The 20,068-nt window shown below is 42.0% G+C and overlaps 1 protein-coding gene across 1 annotated transcript in view; it reads right to left on the reverse strand.

The window, feature by feature from the left end:
* ASCC3 (activating signal cointegrator 1 complex subunit 3) overlaps positions 1-20,068 on the reverse strand; it is a 267,934-nt gene that overhangs the window by 18,897 nt on the left and 228,969 nt on the right. Inside the window, exon 36 of the mRNA XM_056856333.1 lies at positions 7,797-8,021. Coding sequence (XP_056712311.1) covers positions 7,797-8,021 — 225 coding nt within the window. The remainder of the gene's footprint in view (positions 1-7,796; positions 8,022-20,068) is intronic.

A 20,068-nucleotide genomic window follows, 5' to 3' on the forward strand; every position in this document is an offset into this window, starting at 1 on the left:
CATGCCACAGCACGGAACTTGGGCAGGGCCAAGGAAGTGCAGGAGGACGGCGCAGGTGCGGCAGAGCCCTGCCCCAGCTTCCGCAAGTGTTGGGCATCATTACACGGTGCCGTGGGGAAGGACAGGTGCTGCAGTGGCTTCCCGCCACCTGCGGCCCCAGGATGCTCCTCCCACCGTGCCCAGCCACCCCAAAGATTCAGTTGGCCAGCCCAGCCCCACTCCCCACCCAGGCCACCTTATCGGCTCCCCAGGTGAGTGAAGAAGGTCCGCACTTCCGGTTGTAAACCGGAAGTGGCACGTACACGTGATCCCCAAGCTCTGCCCCAAAAGCCTCCCACCAGAGGAGAGGGGGGACCTGTCAACCCTACTAACAGCCCATTTCTGACCTGGGAGGGCAAAAATTGTTAGGAGGCGCCCGGGCCACTTGTGCTGCCGCGACTGGTGCGGACACCAGCCTCTTAGCACTGCCGCGGCATCGCGGCCCCGGGACACCGACTCACTGTTGTTCCGGGGGCGTTCCAGGGGTGGAACTGCCAGCTGCCCCAGGACACTGACCGCTGTCATCTCAGGGGCGTTCTGGGGGCGTAGCCGCCTAACCCCCCTTCAGGCTGGGAACACCCCCTTTGACCTTACTAGCATTTACGCCACCTTTTTAGGAGGCATGCCCCCATGGAACACTATGAAGTGGTTCCATGGGGCTTGCAAGTAAGGGCAGCTTCCTGGCTTCGGGGAGGCCCTTTGGAGATGGCAGCGCTGTGCTGCCTCCAGCCACCAGCGCAGCCCCTCCCCTCAGGAATGAGCTTGCCTATCCCTCAAGATGGTTTCCTTTCCTGCAACTCACACAGCCACTGCAGCTGATCACATGTGTTGAGAATGTACTGATCCCCTTCCTGTCTACACAGTGGGAACTGCTGCAGAACCAATATGGATGTGACCTCTACTTGGCTAGCACCCGGCTGGGACATCTGGGGTAAAGGCGTTTTTCTTTCTCTGAGATACTGCTTACATTTCCAGTTGTCCACTTGTAGTATCAGGCTGGAAATATGAACAGTTGCCATGCAGACACGCCCTTAGTCTAACTCTTAAGTGTCATGGAGTTTGCAGAACACACAAAATACATATCCTTTGAAGAAGTACCATTATAAATTCCTCCTCTAGCCATACTTCCAACCTTCAATTTTCTTCCTTCTCTTTTTATTGTTTGCCATAATCTCCTTTCATTTATCTTTAAGCTCTTACCACCCTTTGCTCTTACAGGCTAACTACTGCCTTACCCATCATCTGTGTTGAAATGTATAAATACTGCAGTCTGCAGTGACAATACAATGTATTATAATTACAGTATGTGAAGACAGCGAGCTGTACAATGTACAGTATTGGTACACTTTTATTAGTTTCTCCTCACTGAAGCAGATTTTTGGACAAAGGAACAGGGTCTTAAAACAAGCAAATCTGCAATCTGCCAGCTACTGAAGTTTGTTGCAGGGTCTTTTGCCACACAGAGAGCTTCACAGAAACTGACAGCAGTTTATTCATATCCCACAGGGAACAACAAAAGCCTGTGTGCCTGACTGTGTGGGTGTGTTCGCACTGCGCCTAAAAGCCCACACGGCAAATCCTCTTTCCTCCTGTATTTTGTGCTCTCTCACCCATAATATTTATTCATAGCATCTTTATCCTGGTGTGAAATCCAGGGCAGTGGCATTGTAAAGAAATCAGAGCCATGGCAAGATTGGTTTATTCCATTTGCTTCTTGGAAATCTACTCACATTTTCATTCATTAATTAAGTGCAAAATGTACAAATGCTTGACACATCAATGGAAACTGAAATTCCTGCGAATGCTCAATGTAACAAATTGAGTCATTCCTCTCTCTCTCTCTCTCCCCAAGTCGGCCATATGTATACCAGAGCCACTACATGGAGACCATGTTTAACAGGCCTCCTCCATTCCAAAATTACTGGTGCTGCCCATGAAGTTACTGCCATAACAAAGTCAACTGGTTATTAGATCTGAATAGCCAACCCATTATAGAGTCATAGAGTTGGAAGGGACCACCATAGGGGAGGGGTCATGGCTCAGTGGCAGAGCATCTGCTTAGCATACAGATGGTCCCAGGTTCAATCTTCAGCATCTCCAGTTAAAGGGACTAGGCAAGTAGGTGATGTGAAAGACCTCTGCGTGAGACCCTGGAGAGCTGCTGCCGGTCTGAGTAGACAATACTGACTTTGATGTACCAAGGGTCTGATTCAGTAGAAGGCAGCTTCATGAGTTCATGTGTTCACCAGGGTCATCTAGTCCAATCCCCTGCACAATGCAGGAAATTCACAACTACCTCATCCCCACACTCCCAGTGACCCCTACTGCATGCCCAGAAGATGGCCAAGATGCCCTCCCTCTCATATTTTGGGTAAGGCTGAATCCTTCCTCTGTGTTTGTGTGTTTTAATTCTCATAATTCTTTCCCTGTTATTCCACATTTTACATATTGTTTAATTATATTTTGCAGGATAGGGCACAGCCAGAGAAGCTGTGTGATCCTGAGCAGAAATAACTTTATTAACTAGGCATCGCATTCAGCAATCTAATGGCATATGAAAAGCTACTTCCTGACAAAATAATTATTTCACGATTTCCATTGAGCTGCTCTAAAGTGGCAAGCAAAATTTAATTAGGCAAAAAAAGCAATTAGAATTTATTACACAAAGTGACATATTTTGAAAATATATATTTCTTTTGTCACAACATGTTTCAAATTGATCACTGAATGATTTATTAAATAGTCATATTAACTGTAGTCGGTGAATTAACTAATTATTTTAAGTTAGATTAAAAAGGCACCTAAAGGCCAGGTTCTGTTGCTCTAGGTATCCATCAATTATTTGAAGGCATTAAAGGAAATGTGCAGGCAGAGGTCAATGGGGACACCCAGATATTCTGGAACGGGGATGCTGTTGGCATTGCTGATCTGCAATTTGTCCAAATTGGGGGGGGGGGGATATCTGATACTACAATCCTATGCGGATTTGTCTAAAGCCATGGAAATTAAAGGTTTTAGACTGCAGTAACTCTGCATAGGATTGCACTGAGAGTCCCAGAAATGTCCTAGTGCACGGAGGGTGAGGAGAGGGGAACGGGGCTCTTTTAAGCAATATGCAGAACCTTTCATGTATGGGTGGCTCAGTCTGAACAGGAATGAATCTTGTGCTAAATGGATACATTGAAACTTATTTTACAGCTGCAATACAAAAATCTCTCTACAGACAAAACATAGTCCTGTAATGGTTAAGCAAAAGATGAATCCATACTCGCAGATACATAACTGTATAACAAATCCTAAAATTCTAACCAGTTTTCAAGACCACATCACAGTGCATTCAATGCAAGAACCACCCCCCCAGCCATTTTCTCCCACTAAATCTGTCATTCTTTCGGGGGGGGGGGTTAAGGTCAATCTCGCTCCTAACATTCAATATTTTGTAAATAATTAAATATTTGAAGCACATTTTCGAGAATTCTTTTCAACTGCAACAGTTGTTCGCAGCAACTTTCTCCTGAACTTTTAGCCCCATAAGGTTAGCATTCAGGAAGCTCAGCTGCTATCTAACAAACTTAATTAATCAAAAAGTCATTTCCGAGCAGTAACTATGAGTAAAAGTGCTTCAAGTGTGCTAGCAAGCCTACAAGTTAATCAAAATGCTAATGCAGTACAAATTAAAGTTGTGATTAACATTTCACAGTAGCTGCTTAAGTGAATTGATCACACAAATGGGTTAAGCATTAGTCATTTCCTCCAGCGCCAACTGGGAAAAGGATTGTCATGGGTTTTTTTTTTTTTTTTTTGAAGGGGAGGAATTGTCCATAAGGAACACCATATTATTGTTCAAATATACTGCCATGCAACAGTTTATATGGCTTCCTAGATGGTTCAAAAACAAACACATAAAACCACAAACCTTCACAATATATTATTTCACCAAAGACAGATGGCAACTAACTCTGCACGGACAACTAGAACCTACAGAAAGTATTTTTGAATAATCTGGAAATTTATAACTATTAGCTATGCACCAGAGGCACACAACAAATCCTCACATTTGTATGTTTCCCTCAAGGCACTGAAAAAATACTATGGGATATAAGATTACTAACTAACCTTCTGTACAAATGTTTGAAATCCCAAGGGCAATTAAGTGCTCATGGGTTAAGAAAAAAGGGAACAGCAAGGCAACAAAGGTATATTTTCTTGTCAAGATTTCCTATATTACAGCAAGATTTTTGAGGCATTAAACCAAACCCCAAGTACTATACTTGGAGAACAAGTTCTGAACAGATGTATCAGGCATGGTCTGTCATCTGCTATGTTCTTCATAATAACATGCAAATTAGCCACAGACATCAGATGTATTGTGGGTGGAATCCTAAATATGTCCTACTAATAAAAGTGCATCATTTCCTCTTCCCCCTTTTCCAGCAGCCTCCTTCAACCCTCAAAGATACACAGCTTGTAGGTGTGGGGGGTGCCTTGCAGATGAGGCACGCAGGTGTGTGTGTGTGTGTGTAGGGGCTGCAGTGAAGACTGCAATTGAGTGATATTGCCATTCTACTCTCTTCTGTCAGAAGTGCGGCTACAGAATGGGACCCTGTGTTAACTGCACAGTGGGCCAGTACACAATAAACAACACAGTATCAAAATAGTATTGGTAAGAAGTTTTCATTTCTGTGCTGGTTCAGCTCTTCCAAACTTTAAGGAAATTGGGGCTCCAAATGTGAAAGCTACCATGATCATGGGTAATGTCGTATATATAAAAGCCATTAGAACAATTCATGTACAAAATCTGTGCTTGCATGTGTGTGTGTGCATTTATACAAATACTTAGATTACTGAAAAAGCCCAAACATGCCCCTGCCCTTATAGTGCATTACTAGAAAAATTAGGGCAATTATGGAAGTGGCAAAGCCATTTGCTGTCGAGTTATCCATGCTTTAAGGGGTTACTTAGATTTCTGTATTTTTTTAAATTTCTGAGGGAGATCCTGTAAGCCACCCAGGGCTGCATCAATCACTGTTTATCACACTGCTTATCACGGTGGTGATAAACATTTCAAGAAAGGTTTTGTTGCACAAAATGTCATGTTATTCTATATAGTGTTCACCTGCTATTTAGCTCTAAATTAAACTAAGTTGGATCCTGAGGACCGTTAGCAAAACTCTACTCATAGAACATAATTCGTTCACCTCTTTCTGCTGTAGCCTTCGGAGCTCTTCAGGGAAGGGGGGGGGATGATAGATTGCTGAGAAGTGTGTCTGTGCAGCACAGAGATCTGCAATGGGAGGGGGTGTGGGACAAACGGACTACTCTCTGCATCCCTGTCCACTGGCGGTGCCACATGTACATAGTCTAAGAGAGACTTCTCATTCAATATGTCGTTCCTGGGCAGAGATACACATGCAGGTGCATATAAACAATGTTTGCCTTTAATACATGAATGTGGCAAACAGGAAAGAATTGAGCTCCCACTTCCATTTATCATGACGTGAAACACAGCTATTTCTATGCACATGTGTCCTTCACAGCTAATGGCATTTGGTTCAAGTGAGAAGCTGCCCTGAGTCTCTTTGCATGCAGTGAAGGTTAGCAGGTACAGATGAGGGATGCACAAGCCATAAAAAAGAACAGGGGCTAGAGTAGTCCAGTTTACACGGTTACTGAGTCAAGGCACGAACACATTACTCACTATAAGCGGTAAGAAATGTGATTCTAACGTTGGAAGCCTGACTCGTCAATGTACAGGTACCCCACTGTGATGTGCTTAACACATCCATAGGCAAACACTCCTCAAAGGTTAAGGCTGAGCACCATGGCAGTCCTAAAATATTTTATTAACCATTCTACTACAAGTAGAGACTCCTGGCCAATCAAAATGCAAAACTTCCAACTGTCAAATTATTCCTTAGAAGGAGTGATTGCCCTCCTGAAATTGAGATGGAGGGTATTACTACTTTAATTACCTATTTCAATTAATATAGATTCAGCAGGCAATTTTGAACAGCACAATGAAAACTGATCGGTGAACTCTCAGTCAAGAGATACAAGTCTTGAAAAGGAAAGCTTTATTCACGTATTCTTAAATTAGAAATAGGGGGAAGATTCTGACTTGTATTATACTCGCAACACTTGTATTATACTATTCTAAAATAACTTGAGCTAACATTAGGGGTGTGCATTTGGCTAAAGCCAAACCAACCCCCCCCAAAAAATACTTTTTTTTTGGGGGGGGGTTACCAGTAAAAAAATGGTGGCAATAAAAGAGAGCCAAAAAAGCGGATCCCGAATAAGGCCAGGTTTTTTTGCTATTATTTGGGGCCACTTTGGCCCCATCGGACCCCTTCAGGATCCCATGCCTGGGCATGGTCTATTTATACAGTGAGTTGGTAGAATCCTGAAGTAGTATAGTGGACTGCCCCACTTTAGGCTACGGGCAGCACATGCTGGGTTTGAATGCTCTCCGTGTAAAATATTCCTTTTGACTAAATTAGTAACTTATCTAGGAGAAAAAGCTTTTGGCTAGTTTTCTCTGATGGGCTTGTTTTTGGCTTGTAACAAGTTCTTTTTTAATGTAAAGAAGCCACAGAGTTTATACTACCAGTTCATGACACTACTTCCTCATTAGGCTACAAGTGTGGACTCATTCCCAGTTAAACATTTTACTTCTACACATTGCGTTATCTTTTATTCTTTAGAGAATTTTTAACACATTCAGTATAAGATACAGCAGCAAATATCAGTCTAACACTAGTGCTTTAGCTTGGCCACTGCACAAGTGAAGCAATGCTACTGGGACTCTTACATGCCAGCTGGCATTCACTGATATTGCCCCACTTACGCTCTCTTTCGATTGTGAGAGCTAAGATGAATCTGAAACTGAACTTGATCACAAAGATAAAGCTAGCCTAGGTAATTTTAAATCCCCATATTCAAATCATTAGAGACATTGGCTGGGATCCAGTAAATGGAATGTGCATAGATTTGAATTGTAGCATGCATCTTTGCAATCAAGGTATTTATACTTCCCTGGGATCATCACTATTTCCTACGGAGAGCATGTTGTATGCTCATACATGTTGGTCTTTTACATTCATGCATCAATGGTCACACATGCAACAAAAAAGGAATCAATGCATGTCTTGTCTGGACTGAACATAAAATACATTATACTAGCAGACATGGAAAAATCTTGCCACGGGGTTTTGTGAAGCCCTAATGGAGCTAAATAAGCCTCATTATCTTCTCAGACATTTCCCACCTAAAAACTTGATAAATTAATTCCAAAGCCAATTTTCTGACCAGGATCTTGTCAATCGTAAGACAAACATAGCATACTCAGATACCCCTTCTGTTCTTAAAACAAAGAGATACTAACCATCACATCTGGATAGCTAAGACTTTAATCCACTTTATTTTATCATTGCTCTGGACATGTTTATGAACCATGGAAATAGAGTCTATCCTCACTTTCAATTCTTGTACTCCAGCTCCTCTGTAAAATGACCTACCTGCCTTGCAGGAGTGATGTGAAGATGAATAAGCATTAGAAGCATTTTATATACAAAAAGTGTTATATATATTATTATTATTCATTAATAAGAATAACATATTCTTGTAATCTCTGAACAATGAAGAAGGTACTGTTCATGGTGACGACAAGTGTGGCATTCTCATTAATTTTGAATCATAAAATTGTGGCAGTCATTCATATCAAACAAGTTAATTGATTCTAAACAACATGATCATACCTGACATATTCTAATTGACTGGTCTAGCACTGTCTTGGTATCAGTGACATAATCTGGGCACGGTAACGTGGCATGACCAAAATGTGCTTGCATCAGAAGATGGGCTTTTGTGTGTGAACTGTCAAAAGAATGAGGATTGACTTCAATGGCAACATGTTTGGCCAGTTCACTGTTCATCTGGTCTTCATTATGGCGCACTGGTAGGTCTGCATACTCTTCGGCATCCTTAATAAAAAGAGAGAAAGAGGTTTTTTATTAGTGCAGAACACATAGTAATTGGGATGCAGATAAATGAAAGGCTGCTACCTCAGATTTTTCTGGGTTCCTGCTTCACACAGCACCTACTACACTCACCAAAAAACATTAATCAAGCGAAACTCTCTGGAATGGTATTCAATGAAGTATAAGAAACTGCTCCTGGAAATTACAGTCGTGTGTGTGTGTCTGTGTGCGTACTTATGCATAAAATTCATCTTCCTGAAGGAGAGGAAAGTTGAGGGCTAAAAGGCAATGCCTATGCAGTGCCTCCTGGACATATACCTCAATATGGTGAGGGAGTTTGTGTGTGTCAGTAAAGCTGAGAGCAATACTGTAGGGAATTTAGACTCTGTCAAGAGACTAAACTCCTAGCAGAGTCACTCAAGGTGGAATGGTCACAGCTGAGACACCAGACTAAGATGCATCCACCCTCTTCAGGAATCAATGGCCACATCAACAGAAGAAAATAAAGAAATTAACACAGAAATAGAACAACTTCACATCCAAAGTGTGTAGGGAACGCATTGTTGACAAAGATGGTGTTGGAAAAAATAGAGGCAACAAAATGTCTTGAAAAAAATGAAACTTGGATTCTATTTGGTAAAAATTCCAAACTGGGTTTGAGAATGTTCTGCAAAAAACTTAAGAAAAGGCAGATCAATGTGCAGAGCTGCTAACTCGCTCACTCTCCTACCAGAGGTTATGGCTCCTACCAGAAATTATGGCTACCAAAAAACAAACCTTTACAGACATTAAGGAACATGTAGCTAAGGGCTCAAAAGGTTTTAACATCAGGTGGGAGAGTACCAACAACAGAGACCTCTGTAGGACTAAAGTAAGTTGAGGTGGATACATGTTGAAAAGGCCCTTTAGGAACTGTTTGGAAAACCTATGAGAAAGTATTGATCCACCATCTATGGGGAAATGATAGGTGAAATGGTAGCCAAGTGAACCTTGATAGATGACTATAAGCCCCCAGATTTTAATGTTAATAGATGAGCTGGAATTACAGATAGGGGTGTGCAAGGTGACACCCCCTTAGACAAGACCCAGGTTGAGAAACATTTCCACTTATTCGCATAATAATGTCTTGTAGACAACTTGTGCGATTGAACTAACACATCTGGGACCTGACTGGAGAACTCTAGTTGGCCATCATTCCCCAAGCCATGAGGTGTAGGTGAGAAATGCCAGTTGTTCAAAAACTGGATTGAGAAAAGGAAGAGGCATTACAGATCATATTGCAAATTTACACTGGTTACTGGAGCATATGAAAACATTTCAGAAGAAAACCAACTTGCATTTTTAAAGATTACAGCAAAGTTTTTGACTATGTGGATCATGAAAAGCTATGTTTGGTTTTAAAAGAAATGGGTACGCTATGACATCTGATTGTTTTGATGCACAGCCTATACTCTGAACTGGGACAGAATATGGAAAAACAGAATGATTTCCAAACAGCAAAGGTGCCAGACAAGGATGTATTTTATCTCCCTATCTCATCATTCTATACGCAGAACATAAGGAAAACTGGATTAGATTTAGATGAAGGCGGAGTGAAAATTGGTGGAAGAAATATCAACAATTTGAGATATGGAGCTGACATCACATTACTGGTAGAAATAGTGAAACCTGATGGACTAGTGATGATTAAAGGAGAAAGTGCCAAAGCAGGATTATAGCTGAACATCAAGAGGACAAAAGTAATGACTCCTGAGGAATTACACAACTTTAAGATTGACTATGAAGAAATTGAAATGTTTCCTATTCCTTGGCTCCATCATCAGCCAAAACAGAGACTGCAACCAAGAAATCAGAAGGAGACTGAGAGTGGGAAGGGCAGCCATGAAGGAACTAGAAATATCCTTAACTGTAAGGATGTGCCACTGGTGACCAAGATAAAGATATTTGTACTATGTAATTCCCCACTGCTATGTAGGGGTGTGAAATCTGGAAAATGTAGAAATCTGACAGTAAGAAAGTTGATTCCTTTGAAATGTGGTGTTGCAGGAGAGTTTTATGTATAACATGGATGGCCAAAAGACAAATAAGTGGGCTCTAGATCAAATCAAGACTGAACTCTCTCTAGAAGCTAAAATGACCAAACTGAAGCGATTGTACTTTGGTCACATTATGAGAAGACATGAATCGCTGGAAAAGACAATAAAGCTAGGAAAAGTTGAAGGCAGCAGGAAAAGAGGAAGACCCAACATGAAACAGATTGACTCTATAAAGGAAGCCATGGTCCTCAATTTGCAAGACCTGAGCAAGTCTGTTAACGATAGGACATTTTGGAAGTCATTGATTCATACAGTCGCCCTAAGTCAGAAGCCCAAACCCACTCACACATACATGCAATGTCTATGAAAAATGGATTATGCCCACAATGTTTAATATTTTTGCATGTGACATCAAAGCAAACAGATTCGATCAGCATGTTAAACACAGCAAAAGAAAATTCTCCCACGGTTGAAGATTTTGTGAAATTAAAGACTGTACACTTAAACTTTGGTACCCATTCTTGAACTGTAGATCTATGGGACAAAATTTTCTTATTTCCTGCAAATCATAAAATGCTTTTATTGTTTTTCAAGGAAGAGCTATAAATAAAGTTAGAATTTTTAGTAAAATTATACATTTTAGCAGAACTACAAAAATAATGGAACATCATCTCTTTAAGAGCCAATGGAACATGACATTGTTGAAACTCTGAGGAAAAGCATTTGACTTGTACCTACGCTGTTAATAAATACAAACACTATTTTCAAATTGCACATAGCACAGCAATGTGTTCTGCTGACAATTTTTAAACACTTTTAAGAGTAGTGACAAATCAAAATCCAGTTTAAATTTATTTTATGCCCTCTGAGCAGATTTCCCCCTTTAAAAACCTAAGACTGACTGAAGACAACTGCTAACTAATCCTTGATGTCTCGGCCAGATCTCTTGTGAACACTGGTCATTTATTTTCTGAACTGAGAGGTCACTCCCATTTTAAGCCCTATAGAATGCTGCGTGTTTGTCTCAGTCGTCTTTAACTCACATCCTTTTAAAAGATTTTTAGGAATATTTACCAAGGAGATTTTTTTCTACCTCCTGCTCAATGCAGCCTAGCAGCTACAACAAGCAGACAGACGGGAGTGAGGGTGGGGGTCAGATGAGTGGCTGCAGCTTAACTGGTATTTTTTTTTCTGGGGGGGACCCCAGCTGTACATTCTCACCCCCTCCTCCAAACACAACCTGTTTTATTTACTTCCAAAACACTTCTCTTGTTTCAAACAATCCGCCTACTTCATTTCCTGTGTGTGATCGATGATTGTAAGTGAAGTTCATTTTCTTATCTGCATCATGTAAGTAATTAAAGGAAATTGAGAATGGGCAGTGAAGCTTTTATGCAACTGGGAATGAAGCTCAATGGAGGGCACCAAGGTCAGAAGAGTCCATTATATTTTTATGTGAGAGGCCGGTCTGTCTGCCCTGTCCCTGTTTGTTTAGTGTAGGCAGGACAGACTACTAACTGCAAATCTGTGCCTCTGATTTGCCCAGCTGTCCTTGAATAAAGACATCATCCATTGCAAATGTTAAATGACAGTGATTGACAATCCTATGATGAACTCTGCTTGTAACCCCCTGCTACTGTTTTCAGATTGCACAAGGCAAGACAGAATAAAGAAACATCCTTCATAATCAAATCAAATAGGCCCTGCTGTTCACTCAATATTTTTCATTTTAGTTTCCCTTTTCAGTACAAACCCCAATCTGTTCAGCAAATGCTGTGGAGTCCAGAACCTCAAAGTACGTTCCATATTTGTTTGCATACTGTATTTATTTCAGAAAAATACTCAGTTGCATAACTCTACTGCATCAACATCTTTTATGCTTTAGAAAACTGTAGTGTAACATTTATAGTAGGGAGGGTTTTTAACAATACCATATTTTACTTTCTCAGATGTTGGAGAGTACCCTGTGAAGTTTTTTCGTTTATGTAAACCACAAGCAAAAGGAGCACAGTGAGCTGCAACATGAAACACTGGCTGAACAAATCAAACCTGCTGTTTTATGAGGTGCTAAGTGACATTGAAGCATTTGTAAGTTTTGTTGTACTCCTCTTGGCATGGCACACAAAATCTCTTCAGTTTCTTTATCTGGTCAATGGGAAAAGATGTTACAAGGAAACTAAGGAGCTGGAGAAAAATTTAGAAGTCTTCAGAATTGACATATTTGGATGCCCTGGGTAGAGATAATGCGCCTTCTGGATCCTCACCACCCTGTACTCTTCTATCTTTGAGCCATTAAATGTGAGATGGCTGCCAAAATCTTGCACTGTAGGAAATCTTCTTACTATATTGAGACATAGTCATCTGAAGCATGCATGCCACATAATCCATTATCTCCTTCCCCAGATTTCTACATGCATGTATAACATGTTGTTCACAATCAAGAAGGTATCAAATGAGTGCCTCTCAAACAGCCCATTTCTGAGAGCTGCAGCGGCCGGGGACGGCATGGCTACATGCCTCCAATGAGGTTTTGTGGCCGCTGCAAGGTCAAAAAAGGGGGTTTTATTTCTAAAAACCTGAAAATGGGGGGGGGGAGAGAAACATAGAAAACAGCGATGCTGCACCACCAAAAAGGTGGCATGACACCACTGTTGCTTTAGGGGGCGTTACCAAGATGAAAGGAGTTAGGAAGCTGCCTAATGGCAACTTCGCCCCCCAGAATGCCCCGGGAACACCTCCCGGGATGCTGGTGTGAGGATTTGCGCTGGGAAGATGCTGGAGGGAGGCTGCGCCGGCCTCCAAGGACTGTGCTGCTGCCACAGTCCAGAGGGCCGGCCTAAGTGCCCCTACACCGGCGACCATGCCAGTTTGCACAGCGTAAGTGGCATGGATGCCGGCATAGGGGTCATGCTGCCTCCTGAGCCCATTTGGCCCTAACCTCAGGAATGGGCTGACAGTCTCTAAGAATGGACATTATACAGTACTAAGCCACCATCTTGCATTAATGGCAGACTGATTCTGCCTTCCATTGCTCATTACTGAGCTGGCTAGTTTCCTAGCTGGTGGCATTAGGGAGGAAATAGCCTGCAGAGGTCTAGAACCCCAAGATTTTACTCAGACACTTGCTGGTTCACCCCAATGTGGCTGAGGAGTATTTCTGTTGAATGCTTCTCCAATTTCTCATTTCCCTAATCATTAAATTAGCCAGTTGGCTAATAATAATAATAATAAAGAATACAATTGAAATAGTCTAGATTTTGCATTTTTTCACCTTCATCTATTTTTAGTAACCAAACAAAAAAAAACAACCCAGGTTTAGAAGCCTGTTTTCTGCTTGCGTAAGAGACTTTTCTATTGTCTCCAGAAGATACTATTTTTCCTCTGTTTTCTCCCATCATTTCTAGTTGTCCAGAGTCACTGTCCCCAATCAACCATCTTCTATTTGTGGGACTATAAATACAAGAAATCTAGAAATGTCTCTACAGAATCTTCATAGTATATTCTTTTAATGAAACAAAGTTGAGAAGGTGAAATAGATTTGCTTTCTTTGCTGGTACAATTATTAAAAGCCTTATCTAAAAAGGCATACTGAATAGCACAGGCTAGCCTGATCTTCTCAGATCTAGGAAGCTAAGCAGAGTTAGCCTTGGTCAGCATTTGGATGGGAGAACACCAAGGAATAACAGCGTCATGACGCAGAGGCAGGCAATGGCAAACCACCCCTGAATGTCTCTTGCCCTGAAAAACCCACCTGGAGTCACCATAAGTCAGCCAAGACTTGACAGCAAAATAAAAAAAGAAAGACATACTGAAACTAGTCACCAATAAAATTCAAAAACTGGTGATGAGATCTCCCAGCACAACTTTATCTAATTCATGATCATGTGAAGATAACCTAGGAATTTTTAAGGCATGCCTATGGTTAAAGTACACTAAAACAGAGTTATTAAGGTATGGTGTTTGAAGGATTGAGGACTCATGGCTTAAGATGACCATTAGCCGCCAGGGGGAAAAGTCAGTGAGAAATTACTGAAAATTATTAGTATCATATGTGGGCTCTTATTTTTTCCACAACACCTATCCCTCTATTATGGTTTTATAAGGCATAAAGGTAAAAGGTAAAGGTCCCCTGTGCAAGCACTGGGTCATTCCTGACCCATGGGGTGATGTCACATCCCGACGTTTCCTAGGCAGACTTTGTTAACGGGTGGTTTGCCAGTGCCTTCCCCAATCATCTTCCCTTTACCCCCCATACTGATCTCCAAACATTAAAGCTAGTATTTAAGCAACCCAACATATAATAACCACATTTAACAGACTAAGGTTGCACTCCTATGTGCAGTAATGAGGGTGTAAGTCCTATTAAATGAAGTGAGACTTACTCTGGAGTAAACATGTATAGGCTGCAAACAAAAGATGTAGGGTAGCTTGAACAAGGAGAGTGACAAAGGTAGCCTTATTTATATTAAAATTAAGTCCAATCATGGGAACCAGCAAAGCCTTTAAAGTTAATGAGTCCTAGATTTCTAGTACCAAGCAGATTAATTTGTAACACCAACAGTCTTAAGCCAAAGCGAATTAGCTTTTCTCATTCCTAGGGCTTGTTTTCACTACTGAAAGTGCAAGTGTTCTACCAAGAGCAGCATTCACTTTGAGATGTGAAGAGTGGAATCTGATATCAGCGTTGCCCAATAGCTGTACATACATTTTAGGACCGTGGCTTTAATTAAAAACTCTGCCAGGGCAGAAAAGAAACCTACAGACCATTTAAGGTGTACTCAAGAAAAAGTACACTGTTGTCAGTGCCTCCCCCCACCCCGATAATCATAGACCAATGAGCCAGCGTGGTATAGTGATTAAGGTGTCGGACTAGGAGTTGGGAAACTCAGGTTCGAATCCCTGCTCTGCCATGGAAACTTGCTGGGTGATCTTGGGCCAGCCACACACTCTCAGCCCTGACCCTGGCAAGTACTTGGATAGGAAGCCTCCAAGGAATACCAGGGCATGATGTGGAAGCAGGCAATGGCAAACCACCTCTGAACGTCTCTTGCCTTGAAAACCCTAGGGGGTTGCCATAAGTTAGCTGTGCCTCGACGACAAAACACGCACACAATACACTATAATAAGGAGAATGATGCAAGCCACTTTGGGTCCTGACTGGGATCAAAGACAGGTTATAAATTTAGTAAACAAACAAATATACAAATAAATACAGATGAGATGAAAAGCAGCTCAAAGTTCAGTTTATATTTGAAGTGCAGATTTCGCCTAGAGCTATTAGGCATGTCAAAATGATTGCTTAGGGTGCCGGAGCTTGGAGGGATGCCCAAAGGCCCTGCTCTGTGAGGGGCCAGTCCAGCCCTCCCATGATGTTGGGATGGGCTGTGGCAAGCCACCACTGACATACCTGGCTTGACTGACTTCCTCTTTTGCTGGGTCTGGCAACCCTGCCCTGTTGGGTACATAAAATGGCAGCTCCAGGCAGTGCTGAGCGGACGGACTCCGGCTGGCACTTCCACAATGGCATGCAGACAGCCCCTCTTCCAATTGGCTGACAAGGCAATTAGTCTATGCGCAAAGAGGAACTGTGTGCTGGACATGCCCTGGGTTAAGGACTGTGTCTGGGACCTTGGAAGGGGGAGGAATGAATGGAACCTGGCTGTGGCTTCCAGTGGGTGAGCTGGAACTCAGATGTTATTAAACCATGCTGTAAAATTAAAATACTAAAGAAGAAGTAGTGGGTAGAGGTGGAAGAGCAACTTCAGGAGAAAGCCTAATTAGGAATACTCAGAAGAAAGTCCAATTTTATGTAAAGCGGCTTATTCCCAAGAGAAGAGAGCCAGCGTGGTGTAGTGGTTAAAGTGTTGGACTAGGACCTGAGAAACTCAGGTTCAAATCCCCGCTTGTGCCATGGAAGCTTGCTGGGCGACCTTGCGCCAGTCACATACCCTCAGCCCTGATTCTGGCTTGTATTTGGATGGATGACCTCCAAGGAATACCAGGGGCGCGATGCGGAGGCAGGCAATGGCAAACCACCTCTACACATCTTGCCTTGAAAACCCCACCAGAGGTCACCATAAGTCAGCTGTGACTTGATGGCAAATCCCCCCCCCCAAGAAACTGTTCTTAGGACTACAGCCTTTGAATTGACTTACATAGAATTCTTGCCACGCAAACTCTTACTGGATGAATGCAAAAGAATGTGGAGGTAGGTGAGAGTAGGCAGACTTTATAAGGAAAGTTCTGACCATAGTTCTAAATCAGCATTTCATGTAAATGATAGGCAGAGTGGAAAGACCTTGCAATTCAGAAGAATATTCATACTTTAATGTAATTTTGAGTGAGGCTGTTGCTCTCTGACATAAATGGCTAGCTCTCCCTTAGATGTTTTGTTGCAGAACTGACAGAAAATGTTATTTATACAAGCGGAGAGCCATGTCACTCAGAGGAGGAATCCCATCTCCCCACCTCCCTTGCTCACTGGGCCAGCTGCCTGTTGACCATCCTGTCTCTGCCTGCTGCATCCACCAGCCTGGATGAGGGGGATGTGGTGGGGGTCGGCTGTGCAGCTCCTGCTCTTCCTCACCCCAATGCCAGTAGTGGAGGGGGGGCAGTGGAAGCAGTGACTCTGCTCCAGCTCCCCCGACTGCAATGCCAGTGCCTCAGCCTGGCATGCTCAGGTGATGGGCAGGCAGTCGCTCCACCCTTCCTAAAAATGGCAGCTAAGACTATGAGTGCTGCACCATGAGATCTCAGCCTTTGACCATAAACTTTATTTTTCCTCCTGCAAGTCTGGGGGTTCTCCCCAGGTTTGTAGAAACATTATGTGTGTGGCTGGCCCCTTTCTTTGTGTTTATCAATCTGCGGAGGGTAGGGAGGTGATATAAAATTTTAATTCCAGTGCTTAAATGCTCCATGTACATGTTTCTGCTTGCTTATTTTCCTGGTAGCTTTCTGTTTTGCACTTTCTGCTGACAGGTTACATTTAGGGCAAGCAAAATATAAAGCACATAACACTTCTGAAAATAGAAAATCTGTATCCAAGTTACCTAAAGTGAATACAGAATTACTTTTGACAAGTCCAAAGGGAAATTTTCTAAACATAATATCCAAAGCCAAAACCAACGTAATATCCTTTATTACTACCAACCAAAACGACACAGGACCATGTGCAAGCTTTCAAGTCATCAGACAGGATGTTACTAAATCAAGGGTGGGAGGGGGAAGATATATCTCTTGCAAAATGATCCCAAACTGAGTTCAGACTCTCAAGTTCTCCAGTACCCTCTATCAAGCTTAAGATGTTAACCAAAATCTGAGTAAGAGCTCTGGAGAACTTGAAGCTTACTGACAGTCTAGTGCAAAAGGATTACAACTCAAAAATTGTCAGAACAATTAAAAGTTTTTAAAAAATCAGTAAAATGCCTTTTTTATTCTTATGTTGTTTTTTCAAATCCCAGGTAAATGAAAAATGCTCTTTTTATACTTCTCATTTTTCTATTAAAGTTTTTTCTTTAAGCCAGTCCCAGTTGCTTAGGGAACAGAAAACCCTTGGGAAGCAAGTCAGACTTCCCAGAGGCACTTAAGTTCCCTTTAATCACCTTTCATTGTTCAGTCACATGAGATATTCAGATCTAGTTGTGGTCTTGTGCAGCTTATAACTTTGGGCCTAAGAGCTAGCCACATATCCTAACACTAGACTGCCAACTGTCCAAAACCAGAATTGAGAGAAGAAGAAGAGTTGGTTTTTATACGCCGACTTTCTCTACCACTTAAGGGAGACTCAAACCGGCTTACAATCACCTTCCCTTCCCCTCCCCACAATAGACACTCTGTGAGGTGGGTGATGCTGAGAGAATGTGACTTGCTCAAGGTCACCCAGCTGGCTTCGTGTGTAGAAGTGGGGAAACAAATCCAGTTCCTCAGATTAGCCTCCGCCACTCATGTGTATGAGTGGGGAATCAAGCCCGGTTCTCCAGCTCAGACTCCACCGCTCCAAACCACCGCTCTTAACCACTACACCAAGCTGAGAGAAGAACCACGGGCAGGGAAAATTTGAGAGGGGGCTACTGATCTACAAACATAAGGACATGGAGGCCTGGGAAAGTTCCCTCAAAGCCAAGATGGCTGACCTGAGCAAATTAAGAAAGGAGAAGAGATAATTAGAAAAGAATTCTATAGCTATGGTGAAGTTATCCCACTCCTACATGAACAGCAGTGTCATTGGCAGGGCAGAATCACAGAAGAGGTAAAGTGATCCCTTAGAAATCATCCATTTAGAAAGATACAGGACTATCCTCTCAGGCCAAAAACATGCATCCATTTATAGGGTTCTCTGGGGGAGATTTGACAGCTACCAATATCGAGAAAAGGGTCTGTGACAAAGGTGTTGACATATGGTGACTGAAAACTGGTTAAAGAATTGGAAGTAAACAGAAGGCGTAAATGAAGAGTCAGTAAACTCAGGCTCAAATCCCTGTGCTACCATGAAATTCACTGGGTGATCTCGGACCAATTGCTACCTCTCAGGTTTGTTGTGATGATAAAAGGGGAGATGATTTCTATCGCACTGATATCTGTGGCTAAGTAAACATGACAGGCCTCCCAAAAAGCATCTGGCTGTCCACTTTTGGTCTAGAAGACTCTTGGCCTGAGTCAGCATGGAGATCTCTGACCCAGTTTGGAGATAACAGTGGTCATCTTAGGAGGTAACTGAACATTTTAAGGTTCTCTGCAGCCTCATATACACAGCCAATTAAGGAAATCTCACTTTTTTGTTGGCAAGCTACAATTGCAATATATAGCACACCTAGTTTGCCAGGGCTATATTTTATGAACAACAGCACAGATTTTTGATTTTGCTCTTTCCATTGTTGCTGCCAGACTGTTAAACATCCGACACAAGCTCCAATTCAGGAAGAACATATTATCAACCAATGCTTTATTGTTAAGTTTTGGACGGTACATTAAGTGACAGCCTGATTTATAAGCCTATGCATATGTGTACTAGCAAGCAGATGTAGTTAAGTTGAGCACAGATTTATGAGCAGAAAACAAACCATGAAGAAATGCCTTTATTAGAGTGGAGCCTAACAGTGTGGTTAAAATTAGGTCTGTATTAGTTATTCTTTATTCAACTTTCTATTTATAGGAGTTTATTTCTAGTCCATAAAAAATATGCTTTCCAGTCCCAGCTTTTTAGGATACACGGTCTTCTAAATGAAATTTTATTTGTTCTGACAGATATACGAGCACAGCAAGCAGAGACGTGACTGTGCCCTACCATGTGTGAGGGTTTTTAGAACAAATGAGAATTTCATATGCTCCATCCTATTTTAAATATAACGTAACGTGCTGACTATGTGTTCAGGGGTTACTATAGCATCTTTAATGTGATCAATGAAAGCATGCCCAACTCATCTGAGAACCCATCCAGACATCACATTTGGGGGGAAATCTCAACCCCATATATCATGACCCCCACTCATAGCAGGGAGAAGGTAACAATTTCACTGGGCTGTGATACGTTTATTTGAACATATTATTCCACCTGCCACCCAAAATTAACCTGTTGCTACTTCCAGGGACAGTTGCAGTGGATAGGAAGATACCATGATCACATCAAAGAGTTAAAGTCTAATTTATTATTTTCTTTCCATAAGAGGGAGGCACATAAGAGCCGGACAGTCATGCTAGGTTGAGACTTGTCCCTATTAATGCAGCATCAGAACAGCCTTTCGACCACAATCTTCTTTGGTATTGGAAAGGTATGGTATTCTATTTGCACACTTGAAAGTTGTATTCTGGTTGTCTTTATATATACTTGTGTGTGTGTATATATATAAATCAGGTTTGAATGTGTCAGCATAGGAGAAAATAGAAGCACAATTTCTCAAAAGGTTGCACAATGGCAGGAATAGCTCTCACTATTACTAACTACTCTTAAAACAACTATTAGTGGCCAAGTGAGAACAAATGGGTTAAAGCCAGGCAACCATATAAGATGTGCTGGCA

This window comes from Euleptes europaea, chromosome 10 (genome assembly GCF_029931775.1).
Source record: "Euleptes europaea isolate rEulEur1 chromosome 10, rEulEur1.hap1, whole genome shotgun sequence".
Classification (NCBI taxonomy): domain Eukaryota; kingdom Metazoa; phylum Chordata; class Lepidosauria; order Squamata; family Sphaerodactylidae; genus Euleptes; species Euleptes europaea.